We start from the raw sequence: 16694 nt of genomic DNA, 5'->3' as shown, positions 1-16694 counted from the left end.
CCCCCTTTTTTTTTTTTTTTTTCACAGCCCCTTTTCAAATGGTGAGAGCTCAGATAGCTTGTATGTCATGCAGAGCTGCCCTGCTGTTGCTGGTCAGTGTTGCATCCTGCTGATGTGCAGGCCGGTAGTTAGATGGAGCTTGCAGTAAACTGATTTTAGTAACCATTTCTTTTGTAGGTGAAGTAGCATTTGGCAGGCTAGGAAAACATGCTCTTTGAGAAAAGCCGTGCCTCTTCACATGAGTATATTAAGCTTGGCTGCATTATTGATTTTTGACACAAACGTGGCATTTATTTACATTAAATGCTTTAGCTAATAAATGGTCACAACCATATTTTTTCTGAAATTAAGATGCAACCATGCTGAACATCCTCTATGTAGGTTTTTAGTGCTTGCTAAATCTTTCAGGATCCTGCATTTGTTGTTTTGCCAGGTGTGGTGAGCTTGTGCCACTGAGTATTATCTCTGTAGTTGGTAGCATCTCTGTGTCTTGCATTAACACAACACTGTCATGTCTCCCCTTTCAGGAAGAGCCTGTACTATACCACTGCATAAGGCTTTCTATTAAAGTCTTCCAGGTTTTTGCTGAACTTAAGTTATTCAAGCTGAAGGCTCTCTTGCCTTCTTTTTTTTTTTTTTTAATTAAATAGAAAGATGTTGGAGGGATTCAGCAGCAATAAGTCTTTGCTAATATTTTGTTTGTAAATCTTTGTTAATTTTTTCTTTGGACAGAGTTCAGTGTGAAACACACTTTTTCCCTGTGGGAAGGAAAATGGTTAGGGGATTCAGACTTGGGGAGAGGATGTATAACTTAGTTTGCAGGTAAAAGCTCCTATATGAAGGATGCTCTTCCAAGAAACGGTTAAAAAAAATGCCTAAGCCCTGAATCTAAGGCAAAAGCCTTCAGAATTTGTGTGTGCTTGGGGGTTGATACTGCTAAGCAGTTAAATTATTTAAAACACTTGCTTCTGTTGAATATGCTTGCTGCAGTTGTACCCAGTTGAGGAGTGAGGGCACCAAGGATGGAGAAATCTGCTCTGATGCTGTCAGTGGTTGCCTGCTGGGAAGGCCACATCACTTGTTGGGGGCAGAAGCTTCCACTGGTGGATCTTGAGGGACACTACTAGGAAAAAGAGACCAGAAACAAAGGATGGGGAAATTTAAGTTGAAAAGCCAGGAATGGGCCTAATCTCACTTCTAAACTTCGCTTTGGGATGAATTTGTGAAAAAAATAAGGAAAATAATTCTTCAAAATCTGAAGTTGATATGTATAGGTACTGACAAGCTAATATCTAAATTCCTTACCTTGCTGATGACCGGTGGTGTTAACAGTATGATTTCCAAGTGGATGGAATGAAAGTTTTGTTTCTGTGGATGTAGGCAGTAAGATACAAAGTCATATTAAAACAGTTTTGAGGTTAAGAATATCAAAGTGGTAGTTGCCAAAAATCGCCTGCCTGTACAGTCACTGACATCTGATTAAGAAGTATTTGGTAGTCTTAAATGTGGCTGTGGATGCCACCTTTTCTTGCTCCTTCCTCACTGGGCACTAGTGCACAGAACAGATAATGCTCATTGACTAATTAACTGGGTAGTCCTATTTATTGTTAAAAGTGGGTCAGTGCCTCATTCTAACATGCGTGTTACTCTAATCCTGCTTTGAGTACAGGATTATTAATTTACTTATAGGTTTTCCTGTGGTAATCACAAGGGCTCCCCAAATACCAAGTTATTCTCACCACATGGGTGGTGGGAATGTTGAGTGATGAGGAAATGGTGAACAGTGAAAAGGCAAGAAATATTCCAGTGTAGAAGTATTTCACTATTAGAGTATGAAGAGGAATGAGCAGCTGACATCCTCAGAGCTAACCAAGAGGAGTTTCTCAGGTGATGTGTGATTGAGCTATTCTATACTCATAGATGTTTTGAGTGCTAACATCTGACAGAATTCCAGAAGAAAACTCTGCTTGAGATGATTAAATACAAAAGACTTCCCATCTCTGCATCAAACTCATCTTCCCTTGCATATATATCCTGAAATCCTGCTTTATCCTTGCCTCGTACTTATGCTTTTGTCCACATAGCTACTGCTGTCCAATGCCAGAAGTGAGGTAGTGGGCTTAATGTGGCTTTGGCTTGATGATGTGGATTTTTTTGTTCCTGGGGTGCAAAACTGGCTGTGCCCATGAGCTCCACCCACTCTCAGAAGGCAGCGCTGCTGTTTAGTGCCCCCAGACTATTTGACATGGAGCACGTGTTCAAAGCGCCATTTCTGCTTCTTCCACCAGAGATGAGTGCTCAGCCTTCTTTTTCTCCAAATTTCTTAGCTGCTTAAATCTGTGCATGGTGCTTTCCTAGTAGATGTATGTCCCATGTGTCTATATGTGTCTATATGTGTCTATATGTGTCTATATGTGTCTATATGTGTCTATATGTGTCTATATGTGTCTATATGTGTCTATATGTGTCTATATGTGTCTATATGTGTCTATAGAAGGAGCAGAGGTGGGGAAATGACTGGTGCTTGCTATTTAGGGGAAAATATATGATTGATTAACAGGATTTAAGGGAGTAGCTTATGGAAGGAGAGCACAGTAGCGTGAAGAGTTTTTCTTCTTGTATGTGCCTGCTGTTCTCTGTGGCACTTTGCAGCTTCTGTAAACAGCAGCCTGCTTTGCTGCATGCTGTGGGCTCATTCCTAGGCTGCCATCCCTTCTCAATGCTGCCTGGGGGAAGATCTAGAGGGAAGTGTTGTGGTATTAAAATGTATCATGCCTATACCTAGGTCAGATAAGTTATAGTTGTATGGACAACTGCCATTGTATTTGTTAGCTTTCAGGTAGTTGAACACGTGTAATATTCTTTTGCATGTCGATCTCATGTTATAGATTGATGCTGAAGTATGGCTCCAAACATTTGCTAATTTCTGCCCCACTTTTTGCTGTGAAGTTCATAATACAAAGTACTCACCCTTTCTTCTGGCTTCTGATTCCTATAAAGCACTGGGCTGAGGAGTGCCAGGTGTGCTCTGGGCCCAGTGGCAGCCAGGGAGCTGCCTGTGAGGAGCTGGCCACAGCAGCAGTGCTGCTGCTGTGTGAGTTTCCAGTGCCAGAGCCTAGCCCACCCTCTCACTGTGACATGTTTGCATCTGGTTATCTGCTAGAAAGCCTTTTTCAAAGCCCTCCTAGGAAATCTGTAGTTAGAAAACAGGTCTGTGTTTCTGCAAGTATGTATGCTGAGACAGCCCACCTGTGAATAAACTTTATTGCCAGCCTGCAAGAAGGTGGAGAGGGTCATCAAGGCTTGGCATGTGTTGGGTTGGCTTAATAAAAGCATTATGCTTGTTTTCACAGCCCTAATAAAAACATTATTTCTGTTTTCACAGCCAACCATCTGCATGTTGTGTCCAGTCAGGGCAATAGTGGCCACTACTGTAGCAATTCCATATGCAATTACTCTATGTTTAGTTTAGTGATCATTACAGCTTAGGTTTTGTGAGATCCCTAAATACACTAGGCTTGGAGTGGAAAGACAGATGTTTGTGAATGTTCTGGTTTTTAAAGGGTGCTTGATTCTTTACCAGTACGGTCCTTTTTAGACAGTATGAAGCAGCTGATACAGAAAAAATGGAAAGACAGCTATTCATCAAAACTGATACTAAAGGTAATCTGTTGGATTACATTTCTTAATGCAGTGAAACTGGTCAGGGTTATTAAATTTGGATTTTTCTTATCTTTGGTAGCATTTCAGTATTTACAGGTTACAGTGTTTAGAAACAGTTACATGAAACTTCTAAGTATAGCTGCAGTAGGTCACATACTCTTCACTTTTCCTGGGGTTTTTTTCTTCTCCATTTCTTTGGAGAAAGTACATATTATAGTAAAGGTGAATGGTTGAGAATTCTTTTATCAAACATGTTTGTACTTTCTGTGAGTGATGCTGTTATTAGTTGTGTACCTCACTTGGGCTCTTTTTCCTTTAGAGATACCTCCCCCTTTGATTTTCATTATGCCTTTTCCAGGATCATACAATCCATGATGGATCATACAATTTTCATCTTGTTTTGCTCTGAATATTTTTAAGAAATGGGAAAAAAAATTCTTGGTATTGGGAGACTGATACAATGGAGAATTGAAGAGTAAAACCAATAACCTCTTAGAGATGCATAAGGGGAAATGAAAGTTACTGAGTTCACTTAATCACTTTTTGTCTCATATGCCAGCTTCAGAAATCAGGCAATTAGACATGGGTTTTCTTTTTGCTTTTATGTGTTTCATGTGGGAATAACAGAATCACAGAATATTCTGTGTTTGAAGGGACCCACAAGGATCTGTTAAGTGAATGGCCCGTAGGAGGAAAATTATTTGGGAGAGCTAAGGAAAAAGAAAGAGAAGGAAAAATTTCTCAATCTGCAAAGTTACTTGGGATTTTGAGGGCAGTGAAACTTAAAAAAAAAATACACTATCAATTTGCTTTCATTTTATGTGTTTATATACCTCATGTTTTTTTTTCTTATTGTATAGGAAATCATTCAGTGTCCAAATATTTCACAAGAATTGTGGCTATTTGAGGAGTATTGGTAGTTGTTTCTGGTAGAACCCACCTTGTAATGGGTACTGAAGAATACTGTAACACTATTACTCTTGTCATTGTTTTCTGGTTTCAAAGGCAAACATGGAAAAGAGTGTGAGTGTGGGGAAAGTTACCTTATAGGAGCAAACTCTTTGCTATATCTTAGTAATGGGAAGCTTGTTTTTCAAAACTGAGGATGTCCCTCTTAATTTTTGTCTAGCAGGTATTAGAAACTGATTTTTTTTTTAGGTATTGCTGTAGGAGTGGGTCTTCACGAATGATTTGAATGTCCAGAAAACAGTGACTCTTAGGATTAGCTCAGAAAGGTTTCCATGTGTAAGGAACCAGCTAGAAGCAAATTTAGACTGCTGTGGTAAAAGTGTACAAATGGTAAGTGAGGCTAGAGTGATGGACGCAAACATTTCTATAGAACCTCCATAGCAGAAAAAATAGTCTTGGTTGTGAGGCAGCTGATGAAAAGGGGTCAGTGTAGGGATTTAGATAGTAAGCTGATGTTTTCCTGATTTGTTGCTTTCTAGTCAAGATGTAATGCTTTATGCCATCAGAAAAATGGTGTGGTGAATCATTGTGTATGTATGGATGTGAGTATTGGACCCGAATTGGAATTGATCACACTCTTCTGTGTGTGTGTAGGCTTCATGAGTCTTTCAATAGTTAAAAAAGTTCCAATTATGTGGTTGCCTTGTTTGAGTCTCAAAGACATTTTGTGCTTAGAACTTATTTGTATTTTTTAATTTGCTTTTTAACAAATTTACTCCTGACCTTTTTAAAATTTGAGAATAGAGCTATAGAAACAACACACAGATACATAAACATGAGAGCAGAGACCTGCATTATACAAATTGGTCATACAATGTGTGATTCCTGTAGTTTATGTATGGAGTCTCTAAACTTCAGTTGGTCTACTGCTGAGACAAATGGTAGGAGACTTTTCCTTTCTTTTGTGCATTCTCTCCAGCTGCTGTGGAAAATATCCTTATGTTGTTTTCAGGTTATCTGCACATGTGTCATGCAATTATTTTTATAAAAAGTTGAGTTTTAGTTGGGGACTATTAAAACAAAAGCTTAAACGTTTGAAAAAATTGGTGCAGTTTATTGAATAGTTCAGTGCAATTTTTTAGTAATTGTAAAAGATCTTGGAGAGGGTTAGCTCTGAAAGCTATGGTATTAAGTAATTGTATCACTTTAAATTGCTGTTTCTGATAGCAGACTAGTTTTGATTACTCTTTTGAGAAAGTATCAACTTTAATTTGTATTATCACTGTGCTTTTGGACTTGGTCCATGTGGAGGAGTCCAGCTGCTCTCGACTTTGTAACAAGACTTTTACAGAGCAGAAGGATGGCACCTATGCTGTTTTTCTGTCTTCATCAGGTGCTTCATCTTCACCAGATGCTTCTATGATATGTGAGGTGTATAAAAAAAAAGATAGCCCAGCCATTTACCAGCCATGCTAAAGACTGCTGTTTTCCTTTGCTTTCCCTTGAATATCTTGTCACATAGTGGGAGTGTTTGTAAATAAGGCAGCATTTCCCAAACTGTTTTGCTTCCTGTCTGCCTTTCAGCCAACTTAGTTCATTTGTGCTGTCTGCCCTCCAACTGCACTCTGTCACAGTGCCCTAACCCAGGCGTGTGCTCTTATTTTTGCCTCTCATGCCTGGAAGCATTGTTCATTTTCTTTGTCTGGTGCCTCTATTTCAGAGATTCCTAGTCTGTCTTTCAAAAACATTGCATTAAATGAGAGTGGCATAAAAACAACAGATAATCCAATTTCCCTAACAAGTTCCAAGTAGGAGCACTGTAGAGACCGTAACACTGAGGTGTACAAGTGAGATTAGCATCACTAGCATGGGATTTTTTGGTGTACAGAAATGTACATATCTGTACAAAAAGGAAAGTGAGTGTAAGCTCCTCTGACACCCTGGTGCTTCTGGGTGACTAAAAGGACACAAATATTAAATTACTTACTTAGATCAGCTGTGTATAAATGTTTTATTGTTTTTGTCTCAGCATTATGATAGCTATCTCTGTGAATTTCTCTGGAGATATGGCATTGTAGCTTTTACTGCTTTATATCTAGCTGAGATAGCACCTTGTCCTTAGGATGCACATGTGTGCAGTGAACCTATGATTCAGTGTACCAGCATGTGAAAAGTGTGCTGTTGCTGCGCTGAGAGTTTAAATCAAGATACTATATAAACTTTTTACTCAGCCTAAAAATAATTGTACATTTAAGAAAAAGGTACTAATAGCAAAATGAATTATTTCAATCCACATTTTATTACCTTGCCAGAAGTCTTTAAAATATTATTTGGAAAATTGTCAGCTAAATCTGTTGTGGCCTTGCTTTAGCCCATTCACTTTGGGAGTAATCTATCACATTATTTGCAAGGACCCTTTTTTGTATTACGAGCAGTATCTCATCAGTACTGATCCTGGGTTCATAAAAGAAGTAGTCTAGGATAATACAGTATTTTTTTTACTGGTTAGTGAAATCATAGAATGAAAACTATCATAAAATCTTTTTCATATAGTATTAGTTTTCTGATAGTGTTAGTATTAGACAAGACACGCATTAAAGTAAAATTCACTGAAATTGACCACTTCAGTTGAAGCACATGTGCTGTATGCATGGCAGTACTACTCAAGCACTGAAACTGTGATGAGATACTTTGTTTCTGAAAAATGTCACTGTAATGAGTAAGGCAAAAGTAACTATCTTTTCTTTTTTTTTTTCCTCTCTGGTGTCTGCATCTGGCAGGAAGCCTACTTTCTGCTAAAATTCTGTGGGAGAGGAATTATATAAGAAGATATTTATTTTAAATTGCAGTTGTCACATTAAGCTGCAGTGTTACTCACCAAGCAAGAAAAGTATTAGATAATGTGTATAAAAAGTAGAAATTTTTATCTTAATTTCTCAAGATGTTCTATTTAATTTTTTTTCAGAATTGCCTGGATGTACCTTCTGTCTTGAATATTGACGGAATTTAGAAATTTGTTCTGTTTTCACACAGCTGCTTACATAACATGTTAGCACTTTTTTTCCCCTCTGGATTCTTTGTTGCTCACTTACACATCTGTCTTTACTCAGACCTGCCTGGTCAGCCTTTCTGCTTTTATAAGGAAGATTCTGCTTCTGTCCAAGAAGGACCTGTTGAAAATATGTACAGCTTCAATGCATGGATAGTGCTGCTACACAACAGAAATGCTTATTCCTTTAACAAAAAATAGCTAATTCAGGGTTTTCCTAAAATTACCTAAATTTACTAAAGTTGTAATCAGTGTCTTGAAAAAGAAAAGACAGACATCAGAAGTTCATTGGTATTTTAATAGCATAGTGTATGGAATATTTTAACGTGTTTGCTTGCAGTTGTTCTGTAGGAAAGATTTGGATGGATAAATCAAATGCAGGAACTGATGTGAATTAGTAAGCACATAAGAATAAAAACTTTGTGAGGACTAGAGGTTTTTTTTTCCAGCCTAGGCTTCCACTTTCTTAATACTACACTGCTCGTGTGGTGAAGTGTGCCCACTTCTGCAGACCTTTTATAGGTTGCTTATGATAAATAATTTTTCCTAACTACTGTGGTCTTGAAGAAGCAAGTGAGAATTTCTGATTTCCTAAATGTTTGGCACGAGGTGGAGAAAGTTATCTACTTCTCATAGAGAAGGCCAGGTGGCAAATACAGTAAAAATACTTCGCTGTTCAGGCATTTGCTGGGCTATCAGCACTGTAAAAACTGAATGTCCCTTTGAACACAAATGGAGTATGTTTTGAACACGTTTTTTTTCATTCTATAAGTAAAGCAAGAATTACTTTTTTCTTCTTTTCTGCAGGCTTAATTTTCTTGGTAATTGCTACAGGGAAGTCAGTTTAAGGAAGCTAGTATTACATTTTCTTTTGAAGGCAATAGTTATACTTGCCATGTCTAGAGCATTCTGTTCTAAACCTGAGCTACTGCCAAGAAAACTCCTCTGCTCCAGTGAGTGTACTTTTGATGGTTTTCTTTTGATTTTGATCCTGTGTAATATGCTTTCTTGTGCTGTGGATCCCTCTGCAGCAGTATGTTTCTTGACTGGGAGAGGACAATAAAAATCCTTGGTGTTGAAAGTAATTTTGAAGTTGCCCTGGTACCAGTGGAACTTAGCGCTGTGTCAACACTGGAGTACAGCAATTTGTTGGAGTGGCACAAGGAGGCTGATTGGTATGGCCAAACCATAGCACTTCAGTACAGAGATGATCTTCCTGCATCTAGATAAAAGGAAATGTTCTCAAGTAGCTTCTGCTGTTTGAAGTGCCCAGTTAGATATCACTGTGCCAATAGCCTAAATTGTAGCTTTGAGCAGCTTTAAGTGTCTTGGATAGGCTTGCATAGCAAATACCAGGAGTAGAAAGGCTGCAGTTTCAAAGATCCCAGCAGCAGCCTCAGCTTTGCTCAGCTCTGAGGTTGCTGCCCAAAGCCTGTTCCTGCCTGCAGCTTGACCTGCCTGGCACTAAGGGTGTTTCAGCCAGAGCAGGAGCAGAGTACCCGGTGCTGTATCTGTGCCCTGGCAAGGTTACTGTCACAGATTCAAGTGCTTTTTTTTTGGATGTTGGGTGGCTGAGGTGTACCACCTGTCTGGACTTACTGCAGGCCAGCTCTGGAGTTTCTCAGTGTGGAAAAACTTGCAGGTTTTCATTGGCCTCTTCCCAGTTTGAAGGATTTTGTGCACTTAACTGTATTTGTTCAAGGGAGAACTCAAGGTACCTGGATTCCCATGATGACTCTAGCATAGTGAGGAGCAGTGGGAGAAGCAGGAATAATAGTCTTTTTCTTAATTCTCTAACAGAGCCTGAAGGATTTGGAAAGCTGATGGTGTCATCTGAGGGAGTATCTTGCTAGCTTGTTAAAAATTGGATAGACTCTGTAATTTCAGGCAAAAGCGTGAGATGAAGTAGCAGATATACTGCTGAAATTTTTTAGAGTACCTCGAAATGACAGTTGTTCCTGGAAATAAAACAGTTTTTCTTGGTTAAGGTGTAGCATAAAAACTGGAGGAGTTTTTGGTAATGGCTGCAGTATAGGCGGAGAAAGCTTCATTGGAAATGTATTTTTAGAATAAATAAAAAACACAATTAAAACCAATTACGGGCAAACTGGACTGAAACTGCTTACAATTAGACATGGATTTGCTATCTTTTTTGTTTTCTCATATGAATGAATCCTAGTATTTTTCATGATGCCGGAAAACCCTGTGTAAGATGCTACCCTTCACAGCATAAGTTAGGGACTGACTGCAGCAGGAAGGATGAGACAGTAATTTGCATTACTGCAGACATTACTGTTTTCCATAGTACAGTAGTTGAACTACAAAATACTTTTCCTAGACTCCTGAATGTGATTTTGCCAAATGATGGCAAAAGAGGAACAGTCATTTAAAAGACAAATCCAAAAAATCTTACCTGTTTTAGGGCTGTAGCAAGAGGACTTCTGAAATTTCTGTGTGGCTACTTACTTAAAATTATGAAGGAGGATCTGGAGCATGGCTAGTGGAGAGAGTTTTATTTTCCTATTCTCTTAGGTAACTTCTAAAATATTTGTAAAAAGAAGTAGCAATTAATTAATAATTAGCATATTTAAAATTTCTTAGGTGTTTCCTTCAGACCTATAGAATATACAAATAATGTTCTAGATTTGGCAGCAAAAGTTCAAGAATCTGTTTCCCTTGCAAAACTGATGTTTATTGCCACTGAGATATTCCATTTATTTGGTCTCTCACATACAGTTCTCCATTTGAACTGGTGTTGGTGTTTCCCCCAGTGGACTGATTCATGCAGCTCTAGTTTCAAGGGAGTGCAGCTGGACAGTGTTTCCTTCTGTCTGTGGTGTGTGTGCTACTCATCAGTCTCTTCCAGCCCTTCCTGTGGTTATGTATGACTGTACTTCTTTTGCTGTTTCCTGTGCCTAGCACATGGAAATGGCTCACCAGGTTATGCAGTCTGTTTTGGAGGGAAAATTCCTGTTCTGTTGAAAATTGAGGGTTTATAGTATGCATTCCTTTGGCTGTGCCACTAAGTTGCATTTTATTTCCTTTGAGGATTAGGATCAGGAAGTTGTTTCCGGGTGTCACCACCTGGCTGCGAGTCCTCCCAGAAGTTCAAGTTGGATAGTTTGGTACAGGATGTTCCTCTGAGTTGGATGTGTGCCTTCCTACTTTGAAGCTACCCATTACTCATGCCTTTTGGCTTGCAGTGGCCTGGCCATACTGATGAATGTCTTTATAATTTACTATGGGTGCTTTTACAGGAGGTTCATTTGAACTGCAGCTTGCATACTATTGTAAATGCCTTTTTTTTTTTCCCTGTCAAAGAAAATACCTGCTTGAGAGTTTTGTGTTACTTATGACAGCTTGTTGTTCTTTGTAGTTTTTTAGTATTGAACTTACTTATTTGTGGCTAAAGAAGCAATATATGTCAGGCCCTTGTTTCTAGGCAGGATGAATTTCTTCTTGTATCCTTCACACTTACTTTCAATCTAAAGGATTTTTTTGGCTACATTTCAGGAAATTGTTGCCCCTTCACAAAGAATGAGATGATGAAAATTGTCTTAAGCTCTTAAGGAAGCATTTAAAGTGTTTGTGCTTTCTGTGAAAGGGTTTGAGATATTTTTAAGTTTGCGTTTTCTATATGTTACCCTTTAAAAGAACCAGTGCATCCAGTTCAAAACTCTACTTAACACATATATTTCCAAGAAGGGCATGCAGGAGTATGGGTCTGCATAAAATAAGCTTGCCTTCTAGTTTTTTAAATTGATTTATTTTCTTTTTGATATCATTATTGTTCTTGTTATTCTTGTTTCTAAAGTTCACACTACTCATTGCTTCTTTCTGCATTTATGCTGTAACTTCATGCTAGCAGTACTCTCATTTAGTATCTTCTTTCATTAATTTCCTTTTTCATGGTATGCACTATTTTTTTTTGTTGTTTTGCTGAGAAGACAGTAGTACTATATTCTATTTCCTTGCCAAAAAAAAAAAAAATATATATATATATAATAGATATTAGTGAATAAACCCATGGCTAAGGAAGCTTTTTCTGAAGCATTTTTTTTTTTTTCTCTTTTCCTTTTAGTTCCTGGAATGGATGGTGGTGGGTTAGCTGATGCTAATCTAACGGATTCATACTTTAGCACCAGCTTCATTGGCGTTAATGGATTTGGAAGTCCTGCTGAAACGAAGTATCCCATGATGCAGGTAATAGCAGTGATTTGTATAATGTTTCATTAGTTCCAGCTGGTGTTACACCAAAAAGAGAAAACTGCTCAAGAGGCAAGACAAATGGAGCCTTCTGGAATGTGTAATCTTGTATGATATACAGAGTATATCCTAACTTTAATTTTGCAAATGGAAATGAAGCAGTATTACTGCTTTAAAATTAATCTATTTTTATTTGCACTTACATGAGCTGTTGTGTTGAGCTTTGCTGCATACCTTAGTTCTGTGTTAGGTTTCTTTTCTGAACGTGACTTTCTAGATTTCTTTTTAAGTTCATACCTTTTGATAGCCTTTTGCTAAATATATAAAATTCAGGTTTTGAAACTTTTCAAAGATCCAAAGTCATTGAAGGAAAATGTGAACTGTCCAACTTGAAATTACTAGGCAAAAATTTCAGAATTTGTCAACTCAGACTCTGGTGGTGGTATGCTGAATTCATATTTAAATCTTCTGAAATGTTTGCCTGTATTTATAGTGTTCTGTAGAGGTTGGCATAGGAACTCCCATGAGGTGGAATTCATTGTGTAGGTAGTATCATGGAAAATTTGCAACAAAAGTCTGTCATATGTAAAACCTAAATGAGTATCTACTGAATTAACACATGAAGTATTATAATAACTCCCTCGAAGTGTTATGCATTTTAAAAGAAGTACAGTCCCTGAAAGAAGATGGTCTGTCCTGTAGTAAACAAAGCAACTTCTGGTAAATGAGAGAGTACAAGTCAAACAGTTCACACTGAGTCCTGACAACAACTCTCTTCTTTTATATCGAGGAAACTCTCCTTGTGAGGTTACTTTGATCTCAATTGTGGCTGTATAATGGATTGAAAAATAACTCAGCAAAAGGTGGGAATTAATTAGGTGTGTTCCTTTTTTTTCCTTTTGTTTGGTTGTTTGTTTTTTTTTTTACTGCATGTTTTCAAGAAGGCTAGATTTTCTTATTTGACAAACTGCAGAAGTATGGAAATGTTTTCTTGACAGTTATGCATGATTTAAAAAGAACTATTTTAACCTCTGATTCCAAAGTGTACTATTGAAGCTGGCAGTTACAAATTTTTGTATAACTGAGGTCCTATAATTTTAACACAGTCATTATGTTTTTTATCCTTAAACTGTATTCTACAGAAACATTAGTGTCTTTCTAAACACCAATTTTTAATTACAACTGTTTCTTCTAGAAAGACAGACAATGAGGCATGCATCTAACATGAATGCTTATGGGATTTTTAAATACTTTACTAATGCCTGAGATTACAGATAAGGCATTATTGTTTCTCTTTGAGAAGAAATCAAGTGCCTCTTGCCCATTGGAGGACAAGGAAAATTACTATGGAAGTAGGATTTTATTAGTGTTGAGAATGTGCTTACGGGCATCAAACTACGGTTTGAAAGGCATTCCTGTATTGATTTTTTTCCTTTGAATCCTGTAATTTAAGTTCTTCTTTACATAGGTAATGCTGTCTGTTTTGATTGCATGTCAGCTTCTAGGTTAAGTACACACTGATAAAGTTTAGCCACGTGGAATAAGATCTATGTCATTCAGCCCTGTGGAGAACAAGGCAAAGGAGAAATTTTAGTGGGTTTGACTTTAAATAATACTAGTCCTTTATGATTTGGAATAGAGACTTTGAATTTGGTAGATTGTTATATCTATTTAATAGATCTAGTTATTGTGTCAAGGATATACCTCTTGCTTGCTTTCTCTGAACATTTGCACAGATTTTGTCAATTGATTAAACCTTTTCAGAACTGGTTTATATGGACCCACTGGAGACTTCCTAGATGTTAAATAATTTTCCAAAGATGTAAGCTGCACTGGCATGCTCTAGTTTGAGTACATTTTTGCAGTTGCTGCTCTGGCATAATCTAGGCCTTGACTGAACTCAGAGCAGGAACGCTGATCAGCTTCATTTCCCTTTTTCCTTTTCTTCCACTTCTGTCTGAAGCAGCATGGAAGTGGATCTATGTTTAATGAAAGAGAGCTGTATCTGTGTTAATTAGAGCAGAAGGGTTGGTAAGGGAAAAAAAAAAAATATGCTGTGGGCTTAGAGAAGGTGAGCTGAAGATAAGTGAAGAAGAAACCAGGAAAGATTGAGCAAAGAGACTGAAGCGGAGAGGAGATTTTGGTGGGACACTCACAGAATGGGGACTGGAATGGTACAAATGCAATGCACAGAAACCAAAAACAAGTTTTCATGATGTAAAGATGGGACAAAGTAGGGTGGAGAGAACAAATCCATGCTCCTATTTCTTTCCAGGTTCTTGAATCAAACCGAAGATACTAAAACTTTAGTGTTCTCATCAATGAAACATCAGATGTCTTCTGTAAAATATTTCATTAACTCCCAGTTTTGCTTTTGCAGATGGAAGTATCGGTTCCATCTGAGTTACTTTGTCATCTCTGGTGAACCTGTGTAGTTTGCAAATAGATGCATCAGTGATGCAATGAGGCAAGCTCTTCTGCTAGTTTTTTAAAACTGGGAAATTGCACAAACACGCAAATAAACACACCAATAGAAAAACAGTAGTAAGATGCAGCAAGATGTTAGGAAATGGTAAGTTTAGGTTGCCAGTGCAGCCTTGAGGTTATATTTAGAGTTGTATTTCTCATAATGTTGTGTAATTTTTTTTTTCAGTTGGAAAATTATTAGTGGGACTTACTCAGAACACAAGATGTATGGCACATTCATGTGTATTGGGCATCTGTTTAATATTTGATTAAATGTTCATCATATGGTTCTGTGCTTTATTCCTGCATGCTGTTTGCATCCTTGTGAAGACTCTTAGTTGGCAGTGCTCTTTTGGGTGCCATTACAATTATTTCATCAAACTTCTTGCAGTGCTTTCTATATGAAACAGAAAAGTAGTCTACATTTTATGGATGCATGGGATAGAAAAGGATGGCAATGAAACAAACAATACTGCAGCAGTGCTGGCAAACAAGAGACCTGAGTTTTTGAAACTAATCTTTACAGTTGCAAAGTCATGAATGGAATTAATGACCACCAGTAAAATACTTGGTTGAAGTTGCTTAACTGGCCTCACTCTAGCAAGGATAGTTAAATATCAGCCTCTTCAGGGTATTGCTTATTTCTGTTACCATGAAATAATATTTCTGCTGTCCTTGTTCTATTCACTACATACCTCTCAAAATAATTGTCAGGTACTCAACTGATGAGTTGTCTTGACTATTCCTATCTGATCTCCAGAATATGTTTGTCATGTGCAGCGCATGAAACAGAGGTTTGTTGAAAAGAGTATGTGGTTGTATATGTTTGGGTTATCATAATGCATATATAATGGAACCAGACTGCATCAAGCAAAGCTATATCAAAGTTGGCAATTGCCACATTTTTGTTTGCAGTGCCTGATCTCTAAGACTCAGTGTTAAGTAAACAGCAAAAGGGAGGAAAGTGGATTATATCATGATGAATTGGGAGTGGATGTGCTGCTTTGAGCATAAATAATGTAGATGAATAGTAGTCAACATTTCTGTAGAATGGCTATTTCTCACTTTCAGATTTCATTTATATCTGTGGAAGAATATTTTACAAGACCTTGAGCATATCTTTGGACTTAGATTAGTGATGAAGATGCAGTTAATGGTAATACTCACTTTGCAGTGGGGAAAACAGAGTAAAAGTACTTGGTACAGCTCAGAAGAGGCAGGATTTTTGAAGTGGCTGTGGCTGTAATTCTTCCTTTTTCTTCCTTTCTGAAAAATACCTCTTTGCCTCATCCTTCCACTCCTGTTGCTTCAAAGGTCTTTGCTGTTGGCCAACCTTTCAATGTCTCCCATCATCTTCCGTTGTTACTTAGTTTCCTATTAGCTAATAATCTTCTGTCCTCATTGGTTTGTGTTTTTCCATAAGACTGTTTCATTTCATGTGTCTCTTCTTCCCTGAATCTGTATATTCTTTCTTATACTATATTAACAGTTTTGTTTTACATCTTATCAAAGCACTTTTTTTCTTTTTTCTCCTTCTCTAAGTAATCATAACTGACTGCAGAGCAGGCCTGTGCAACACATGGCCCACAGGCTGCATGCTGTCCTCAAAGCTGTTTTTTTCTCTTTTTGGCATAGCAGCAGCTGCCAAGAGACAATCAGAGGTGTGGTTTGAAAAGTAGCCCACCGCTTTTGGCTTTCCCAGCAGTGAAGAGGCAGGAGCTGGCTGGCTGGGATGCCTCTAATGCTTGGCTGTTTGCTCAGTGTGTGCCACTTGCTTGGCTGGTGTCACTGTTCCTCTGGCATTAGTGCTGCCCTTTGACTAACTTGACCCAAGATGCAGGTGGTGTGGAAAGAAAGTTTAATAATATTATTAAATAAATATTATTATAGCAGGAGGAGGCAGAGAAATATCTTGATGTTAAAACTTTTAACCTTGTATTAGAACTGAGCAGCTTGGTTGTAAGAGCATGAAACAGTAGAAGGTGCCTTCGTCCATGTTGCTTCTCAGGAATCTGGTTTTGTTTATTTCGGTGGGATGAGATTTATAATGTGGATTCCATTGGTCTTCAGGTTACATAGAAAGGAAGTATCCTAAGTTCTCAGTAAATCATTCTAATTGAAATAGGAAGGGAGTAACAGTCTTCAGCATTAAAATTGGCAAGTCCAATCAATGGAGAATAATTGGGTTTGCTTGCTTTCACCATGCAAATGTTGGTGTACTAAGCATTCTTGAATAGCCTGCGAAGTAACAACCATGCCCACTTCAAAGCCTTGCAGCTGAATAAACACAAAGACCTTTGTTGCCATTGCTGCATCTGCCAACAATCGAGTAATAAAACTCTCCTTAAAGTACAGAAGCTTGTAAATGTCTTCAGTTTTAACTGTTGAGAACGGAGTGAAA

The 16694-nt window shown here is 37.9% G+C and overlaps 1 protein-coding gene across 14 annotated transcripts in view; it reads left to right on the top strand.

Moving 5' to 3' along the window:
* Positions 1–16694, top strand: part of PAN3 (poly(A) specific ribonuclease subunit PAN3) — a 118624-nt gene that overhangs the window by 1426 nt on the left and 100504 nt on the right. For all 14 annotated transcript variants that reach the window (XR_012056495.1, XM_072930432.1, XM_072930426.1 and 11 more), the window contains exon 2: positions 11703–11824. Coding sequence is in view for 13 of the 14 variants with exons in the window: in XM_072930432.1 (XP_072786533.1) it covers positions 11703–11824 (122 nt within the window). In the remaining variant the exon portion in view is untranslated. The remainder of the gene's footprint in view (positions 1–11702; positions 11825–16694) is intronic.

This window comes from Taeniopygia guttata, chromosome 1, assembly GCF_048771995.1.
Source record: "Taeniopygia guttata chromosome 1, bTaeGut7.mat, whole genome shotgun sequence".
Taxonomy (NCBI): domain Eukaryota; kingdom Metazoa; phylum Chordata; class Aves; order Passeriformes; family Estrildidae; genus Taeniopygia; species Taeniopygia guttata.
The sequence above is the reverse complement of the archived record's forward strand: the minus strand, read 5'-3'. Positions and strand labels throughout refer to the sequence as shown.